General features: G+C 49.0%; 1 protein-coding gene across 4 annotated transcripts; it reads left to right on the forward strand.

Annotated features, from left to right (window-relative positions):
- The first annotated feature begins 64 nt into the window (after nucleotides 1-64).
- On the forward strand, nucleotides 65-8,284 carry COX4I1 (cytochrome c oxidase subunit 4I1). 4 transcript variants are annotated; one of them, XM_045382858.3, is made up of 5 exons: nucleotides 65-468; nucleotides 1,595-1,668; nucleotides 6,252-6,419; nucleotides 7,031-7,162; nucleotides 8,034-8,284. In XM_045382858.3, the coding sequence occupies exons 2-5, from the start codon at nucleotides 1,596-1,598 to the stop codon at nucleotides 8,168-8,170; spliced, it is 510 nt and encodes a 169-aa protein (XP_045238793.2). In that variant the 5' UTR covers nucleotides 65-468; nucleotide 1,595; the 3' UTR covers nucleotides 8,171-8,284. The 4 variants fall into 4 exon arrangements, with proteins under 4 accessions (XP_045238793.2, XP_005592763.3, XP_045238792.2 ...); XM_005592706.4 differs by having other exon boundaries at nucleotides 65-254; XM_045382857.2 differs by having other exon boundaries at nucleotides 65-122.
- The last annotated feature ends 367 nt before the right edge of the window (nucleotides 8,285-8,651 follow it).

Raw genomic sequence — 8,651 nt, forward strand, 5'->3', positions numbered from 1 at the left:
CTGCGCGGCCGGGTGCAGGCGGAGTCTTCCTCGATCCCGTGGTGCTGCGCGGCGCGGCCTTGCTCTCTTCCGGTCGCGGGACACCGGGCGTAGAGGGCGGTCGCGGCGGCCAGTGGCGGCAGGTGAGGCAGGAGGTGGCCGGTGCGGGGCCGCAAGGCCGGGCCGTGTCGGGGGGCCGGGAGCCGTCGAGTCTGCACGCCCGCAACGTGGCCGCCCGGCTTCCGCAGGAAACACTGAATGGGCCTCGGAGCCAGGTGACATTGAGGCCGGCCCGCGGGGACTCCGGCCTCCATGGCTGCAGGCCCGGAGGGCCGTCCCGAAGCGCCCGGTCCGTCTTCGCCAGTCGCGCGGCGGCTGCGGGCCGGCCTCGGGCAATGACCTTGGGAGCGCCCGCTGGCCGAGGGCGCAGGCTGTGGGGAGGCGGGCCTGCGCTCTGTACCTGCATCCTCCGCCCTTGCTCCTTCAAAGGTCCCTGCAACCCCTCCCGGGTTTTGCGGGGCTCCCGGGCGGCGCTCGGCTTCCTAGCCTGGAGGGCGCCAGTTGTTTCCAGTTGTTTGCTCACGCATGGGCTAGGCCCAAGGAGAGAAGTTAGACGCGGGCTTTCAGCCCTGACGTCATGCTTGTTTATTCTGCCCCGAGGAGGGTATTTTCCCACATCACCCTCACCATTCCTGCGAAGGGTCGATTTAAAGGGGGCGGTGTAGGGTAGATGGACCTGAATCGAGGAGGACCGGGGTGAGGCGGGGGTCTACCAGGTTTTCCGCTCTCCTCAGGGATTGGAAATTGACCGGGGCTGTGTTGGCAGTCTTCTCCAATTTCCCCTTCTAGTCTGTATATGCGGTATTAGGTTTTAAGCAAATACTCAGTTGAATGTGATCGTGCCACCATCCCTGTGAGCTGTTACCTCCCCCCACCGCCCCCTGAAGAATGGAGCCTGTAACGGCAGCACAGTGCTTTAATGATCTCTAACTTTTCTCACTGTCGCTTTGTTAACATTTTTTCTTCTTGCCTTTTTTTGTTTGTTTGAGACGAAGTCTTGCTCTCGTTGCCCAGGCTGGGATGCAGTGGTGTGATCTCGGCTCACTGTAATTTCTACCTCCCGGGTTCAAGCGATTCTCCTACCTCAGCCTCCCAAGTAGCTGGCATTACAGGCGTCCACTACCATGCTTGGCTAATTTTTGTATTGTTAGTAGAGACGGGATTTCACCATGTTGGCCAGGTTGGTCTCGAACCCCTGACCTCAGGTGATCCGCCCTCCTCGGCCTCCCAAAGTGCTGGGATTACCAGCGTGAGCCACTGCGCCTGGCCTTTCCTTGTTTTTTTAAAAAGACCAATGTTCTGTTAATTACCTGAAGCTCGTATACATTATGGCAGTTGATTTATAATGAAGCTCCTTAAAAGCATGCGAACTACTAAGAAAAACCTCATCCTAGGTTATTTTGTGAATTCAAAGACAGTAATAAAGAATGGATCATTTGCGTTGGGGAGAAGCAACTAAAAGAATTTAATTCCAGAATGCTCTGGGGCAAAAAGAAGACTCATTCCTTGCTGTTTGCCCTTATTCATAGAGAAGGTGTACATTTTTATCTTTCAGAATGTTGGCTACCAGGGTATTTAGCCTAGTTGGCAAGCGAGCAATTTCCACCTCTGTGTGTGTACGAGCACATGGTAAGTGTGACTTTTCTTACTTTTGAATAGGCTGAGCTAATTTCATTTTGCTCCTGCTGTGTATAAGGCCTTGTGCTGGAGTTTTAAAGACCTTAGTTTGGCTCTTGAGGGTCTTTAGGGGAGATACAAATATTCTCACAGGGCCCGGTTTTAGATTAAGAAGTGTTTAGGAATCAAATTGAATCTTTTCTGGATCTTTGGTGATACCGATATTTCCCCCCTTACCCTTCCCTTCCTTTCCCCTGTTTTAAGCTTCAAGATCTACCCCTTTCAAAAGATCTTCTGCACCAAAACTAACCTTAATGACCTCCCTCCCCACCTTGCCCCCACAACTCCCAACCATTTGCATCACGTCTGTTTACATTATAGAGACAATGGAAACGAAGGAGCCTGGACGTCATAGCCTGAGCTGGGTTTTCATCTCATTTCTGTCAAGGACTAGCTACTGAAGCTTAGGAATCTCTTTGCTCACCTGAAGTGTATGGACAGAGCTTAGTTCTGTGTCTGGCATACAGCACATTTAGTTTTACATGTATCTGGCATCTATCTACTTTATACCAGACACTGTTAGACACCGAGAAGAAAAAGAAGATGAAATACACACTCTTTCCAGGAGGCTGTTTGCAATCTGAAGAGGGACAGATGGATGAAGACAGTGTTTTATTAAGAGATGGCTCCTGGGTAGAAACATTTAGCCCGATGTGGGGTTCAGGGAAGGCTTTGGAAGAAACTCTCCATGTAGACTCTGTAGAGTGTGCACCCTGCCTGGTTAGAGCTGGTCTTGCCTGCCTTTCTGATCTCATTACTGACTATTGTGCTCGAAAACCAAAAACCACCATCAGAACCACCCCTCCCCACTTGCTCACTGCCCCAGCCCCCTGGCCTTACTCCATTCCTCCCGTAGAGCCCTGAGTTGAGGATGGCCACTTCTGTCTAATCATTCACCCTCAATACAAATGTGCTTTTAGAACGGCCTCTCCTGACCACCCTTTGTCAGGAAGCTCCCTGTCACTTCACCTTGCTGTGCTTTTCCTTATAACACTGGATGCCTCATGAATGCATGTCTATGTGAGTATCGCTGTCTCAGCCTGTTAGAGTGTAAGCCTTTTGAGGCCGGGGACCCTGCCTATCTTACTCGTTGCCGTATCTCCAGCACACAGGAGGCAGATGAAGACGAACCGCAGGCTCTTAGACAAGTCTTGTCTGTTAACTTTTTTTTTTTTTTTTTTTTTTGAGACAGAGTCTCGCTCTGTCGCCCAGGCTGGAGTGCAGTGGCGCGATCTCAGCTCACTGCAAGCTCCGCCTCCTGGGTTCACGCCATTCTCCTGCCTCAGCCTCCCGAGTAGCTGGTACTACAGGTGCCCGCCAACTCGCCCGTCTAGTTTTTTGTATTTTTTAGTAGAGACGGGGTTTCACTGTGTTAGCCAGGATGGTCTCGATCTCCTGACCTCGTGATCCGCCCGTCTCGGCCTCCCAAAGTGCTGGGATTACAGGCTTGAGCCACCGCGCCTGGCGTCTGTTAACTTTTAACTTATGTAAGTCACACATGAATAATACGTGAAACTGTTCTCAACCTAAGATATTAAAGCAGTCTAGAATACCATCAGCTGTCACTGAAGTCAGTTGGGATATTTGCGTGGTGATGCACCTGAGTGAGGGGCGCCCAGATATACCACATCTCCCCAGGAGAGGCTCAGCAGAAATCCGTCCATGTTGAAGCAGTGACAAACATTCATTAGAATCTGGAGTCTGGCCGGGCGCGGTGGCTCACGCCTGTAATCCCAGCACTTTGGGAGGCCGAGGCAGGCGGATCACAAGGTCAGGAGATCGAGACCACGGTGAAACCCTGTCTCTACTAAAAATACAAAAAATTAGCCGGGCGCGGTGGCGGGCGCCTGTAGTCCCAGCTACTCAGGAGGCTGAGGCAGGAGAATGGCGTAAACCCAGGAGGCGGAGCTTGCAGTGAGCCGAGATTGCGCCACTGCACTTCAGCCTGGGCGACAGAGCGAGACTCCGTCTCAAAAAAAAAAAAAAAAGAATCTGGAGTCTGTTTTTCTCTCTCTTTAGAAGAAATGTTTGGTATATTAACCATTGCTTTTCCCTTAATTGCTGGGGGACCAGGCCTGAAGCTCTGAAGAACCCCTGAAACCATGAATTGGTCATTATTCTGGAAGATGCAATTTTAAGGTTTGCATGCACCAAGGTTTTGAAGGTTTACATCCTTATAATAGCTTTCCTACCCCCCAGTCTCCTTGTCATGGTATTTACAACAGCTTTACAAGATGTAATTCATATAACAGTCACCCATTTAAAGTGCATGCTCCAGTGGTTTTTAGTATATTCATATAATGAGTTTTGTCATTAGCACCACAGTTGATTCTAGAACATTCTCCTCACCCATATTTACATTTATTTTTAATAACTCTCGTGTAAGCTGTTTTAAACTTTAGAAACCTCTGGGGGGTGCTGAACTTGATAAAAATATTCAGTATACAACTGTTCTTTATAGTTCACTCATCATTTTCATAGAATTAGGGTTTTAAAATTAGAAAGTAATTCAGGCCATTTCCACCTCATGTCCCTCAAATCCCACCTCAGTTTTGGGAGGAGGTGTCAAGTATAAGTTTGTAAGTACACTAGTCATTTGCATGGCTAAGATAAACGTGTAGAGAACTCTATATATGACTTTGCTTAAAGCTGAATGTTGATTTACTGTTCACATGATTTGGGAGATTTTAGTCCCTGGGACTGAGCTAACGGAGTTGAAGCATTGTTGTGGGCATTGTACCTCCAGACTAGTGTGTAACACAAAGAGTTCTTGCAGATGTAGGACAGAATTGGAGAAACAGCTTCTAACAGTGGGATGACTATCAGTACAACCAAGCTATTCCTTACCTTTCTGATTTCTGAACTTTTTCCCTCATGATACCTGTTGCTTTGAAGGCACTAAAATATCAGAAGCAGATAGAGCAGAAATCCTCACTCAGATCTTCCTGCCTCCTACGTGTAATAGTTTGTGGCTTGCCTTGTTAGTTTTGTGTGTTTCATTGCGTGTATGTGAGTATGTGCACATGATTTCCAGAAAGGAGAAGCGCACGATATTGCCCGTGCTCTGTGACTCCTGAGTGCACGCTCCCTCTGCATTCGGGCTCCTAGGTCGGCCTCATCCTGTGGACGTTGCCCCTTGTTTCCTGCCATCCACACATTCCTGATGACCTTCTGCTCTACTCTTTCCCCAGAGTACTTTTTCCAAACATGTGATTTGCACATTTGTTATGTTTATTGTTTGTTCTCCACTTTTAGAACTGTAAGTGCCACTAGGCAGGAATGATTGATTTGTTCAGTGATGATCCCACATCTCTAGAACCCTGCCTTGCCTGTAGAGGGTGCTTGGTAAATATGTTTTGAATGAATGGCTGCATGATTCTCATTCCTAAGAGCTAGCACGATTTCTCACTCAGTCCTGGTTGGACACAGGTTCCCTGGAACGGTGCTGTCATGGTTATCTTTTCACGTGTCTTTGTTTATTTTTTTGGTTTTTTTTTTTTTTGAGACGGAGTCTCGCTCTGTCGCCCAAGCTGGAGTGCAGTGGCCGGATCTCAGCTCACTGCAAGCTCCGCCGCCCAAGTTTACGCCATTCTCCTGCCTCAGCCTCCCGAGTAGCTGGGACTACAGGTGCCCGCCACCTCGCCCGGCTAGTTTTTTGTATTTTTTAGTAGAGACGGGGTTTCACTGTGTTAGCCAGGATGGTCTTGATCTCCTGACCTCGTGATCCGCCCGTCTCGGCCTCCCAAAGTGCTGGGATTACAGGCTTGAGCCACCGCGCCCGGCCGTGTCTTTGTTTTTGAACTTGAAACGCTTTCAATGTTTTATTGTTTTTGTTCTTCCTCATTAGTTTGAGTCCCTTGCAGATAGGCTTTCATTTTGTCCAGTCTCCTGTTCAGGGAGCCCTGAAGGCCTTGGCCCACGTCTGCAGGTAGCTGTTTTTTATTTTTATTATTATTTTTTATTTTTTATTTTGAAATGAAGTCTCGCTCTGTCGCCAGGCTGGAGTGCAGTGGTGCGATCTCAGCTCACTGCAACCTCTGCCTCCCGGGTTCAAGCAATTCTTCTGCCTCAGCCTTCCAAGTAGCTGGGACTATAGGTGTGTGCCACCATGCCCGGCTAATTTTTTGTATTTTTAGTAGAGACAGGGTTTCACCATATTAGCCAGGATGGTCTTGATCTCCTGACCTCATGATCCGCCAGCCTCGGCCTCCCAAAGTGCTAGGATTACAGGCATGAGCCACCACGCCTGGCCCTGTAGGTAACTGTTAATGTAGGAAGTGCTGCCTCTGGGCACCTTGGCCCCAGGATTCATTAGCAGTTGCCCTGGTGGGTTTTTGTTGGCTGTGATGAAAAGTGCTTCTGTTCTGCCTCCACCACACTCCTGCAGCTGTTTAAACAGTGGCTGTGACCCCCTGAGATGACCCAGGGTTTCAAGGTGTGCACACGTGTGTGTGTTTCGGTTTTTAGAAGTATCACCTTGTGCGTGACTCTCAACCTACATGGATTTTCAAAGATGTATTCAATGTGTTTTTCAGAAAGTGTTGTGAAGAGTGAAGACTTTATGCTCCCAGCTTATGTGGATCGGCGTGACTATCCCTTGCCGGACGTGGCCCATGTCAAGCACCTGTCTGCCAGCCAGAAGGCCTTGAAGGAGAAGGAGAAGGCGTCTTGGAGCAGCCTCTCCATGGATGAGAAAGTCGAGTGTGGGTATTGAGGGAACTCACAGGCGCGCCCAGCAGCTCTGGGAAGTGTGTGTGTGAGAGCCTCTGCTCACTTCTGGGCCTACTGTCTAGAGAACAGTCTTGCACAGGAGGGCTGCTCTGCTCGGTTTTGGGGTCACTGTCCCAGGGCCCCAGTTTTTGTGCTCTGCCAGCTGATGGGATCTTTTGCTAGGCCCCCTTCTCTGTGCTGAGTGGAGGTAGCCTCTCAGCATATCTGCTGGGCAAGACATTGTTTACTGTAAATTATTGAAAGAAACTCAGCAAAATGCATACTGTTTGGTATGAAAGGGGCATTAAAATAATGAGATTAAATAGACCCTAACACTGTAATTCAAGTAAGAAACAATTTTGCAGTTTTAATTTCCACCTAAAGCAAACTCCATGTATTTTCTTCCTTCCTTTCCCCGTCACATGCCTGCCTGGGCATGTGTGCGCACGTATGTGCATGCCCATGATGTGGCCTGGGTTGGTGTATCCTTCAGCTCTGTGTTTCCTCCCTCACAAGTGTGGTTTTGGGGAGAAGTGGTTGAACATTGCAGAGGAGGGAGCTGCTGACCTTTGTGCCCGTAAACGGCTGTCCTCTCTGCCCCCAGTGTATCGCATTAAGTTCAAGGAGAGCTTTGCCGAGATGAACAGGCGCTCAAATGAGTGGAAGACGGTTGTGGGCACTGCCATGTTCTTCATCGGCATCACCGCGCTCGTTGTCATGTGGGAGAAGCTCTATGGTGAGTAGAGAGGGAGGAAGGCATGGGCGCCTGGACTGGGGCTCCAGCCTGCAGTGCCCAGTGGTGGGCTGTGGGGGACCTCCACACTTTGAGGCCATGAGATAGGGACTCCATTCCAGAGTGCATCTCAGGATTGTTCTCCAGGCCTTGGTGACCTGGAGAACTGAAGTGGTGGGAGGTTAGTTTATAAGCCAGCATCTGATTATTCAGAGTTGACTATGCGTGTTGGGTGGTGAAATACCTTGACTACTTTGGACAGCGCACCATGTTTTCAGTAGCGGTTTATGTGCTCACCAGTCACTTAGCAAAAGATGACCTCGTGAAGGTTCGAGCACGGAGAAGGGGACTCCTTTAATGACCGTCTCGACTGCTGTGAGGACCGCATCTCAGCAGCCGGCATCTGGGGGTCCCGACCTGACCGTTGGGGTGTGGGCATTGCTGAGTTGCTTGCTCGTGGTAGCGACTCTTCCCCGAGGTTCTCTCTGTCCAGGCAGAACAGGCATTTTTGCATTCTGAATAGGTATATTCTCGTACTTTTGGTTTGAATGTGGATGTGGGTTAATAACAGACCCGAATCGATTTGATCTTCCAGGTCACCTCGGGCTCTGTTTGTTAGATCTTGTTATCCATCGCCTTTAGAGAGGACCTTCTGCTTTTAGCTTTTTTTGTTGCTACCTTTTTACAAACAAAGGGATAATTTTAAAATGTCAGTGGTTGCCAGTTGTCAGAAACCGTGTGTTTGAGCGGGTGTTGAGTGGTAGGTGGCTCTGCTGATCTAGTGGCTGGTATGTTGGGAGGATTTAATGTGTGTAAGGGTTTGGCGTAGAAACAACCTGTTGACACCTTGCCCATAACCTGTCTCCCACCGTAGTGTACGGCCCCCTCCCGCAAACCTTTGACAAAGAGTGGGTGGCCATGCAGACCAAGAGGATGCTGGACATGAAGGTGAACCCCATCCAGGGCTTAGCCTCCAAGTGGGACTACGAAAAGAACGAGTGGAAGAAGTGAGTGAAGCTGGCCTGCGCCTGCCTCTGTCACCTCCATGCAACTCCATGCCTATTTACTGGAAACCTGTTATGCCAAACAGTACTACTGCTAATAAAATGACCAGTTTACCTGAAACCCTTTGTGATCAGTTCTTTAATGATACCTAAATGAAAGCTAATTAAAACAATAGGTTTCTCCCAAGGGTCTGGAGTTAATATATTTTGGGTGCAAATGAAATGGCAAAAATCTAGTATCTTAAATTGTGTAAGGGGACATTATATAAAGACTGAAAATATAGAATCCCTTGATGTAGGAAATTTGAGGTTTTTGGCAAGAGATCGTTATGTAAGTAAAATCTCATACTCCTGTAGGCACACCGGCAGGAGTTACCACAACCCTTTTTTTTTTTTTGGGAGACAGAGTCTTGCTCTTGTCGCCCAGGTTGGAGTGCAACAGCGTGATCTTGGCTCACTGCAACCTCCACTTCCCCGGTTTAAGCGAT

The sequence above is a fragment of the Macaca fascicularis genome, chromosome 20 (assembly GCF_037993035.2).
Source record: "Macaca fascicularis isolate 582-1 chromosome 20, T2T-MFA8v1.1".
Classification (NCBI taxonomy): Eukaryota; Metazoa; Chordata; class Mammalia; order Primates; family Cercopithecidae; genus Macaca; species Macaca fascicularis.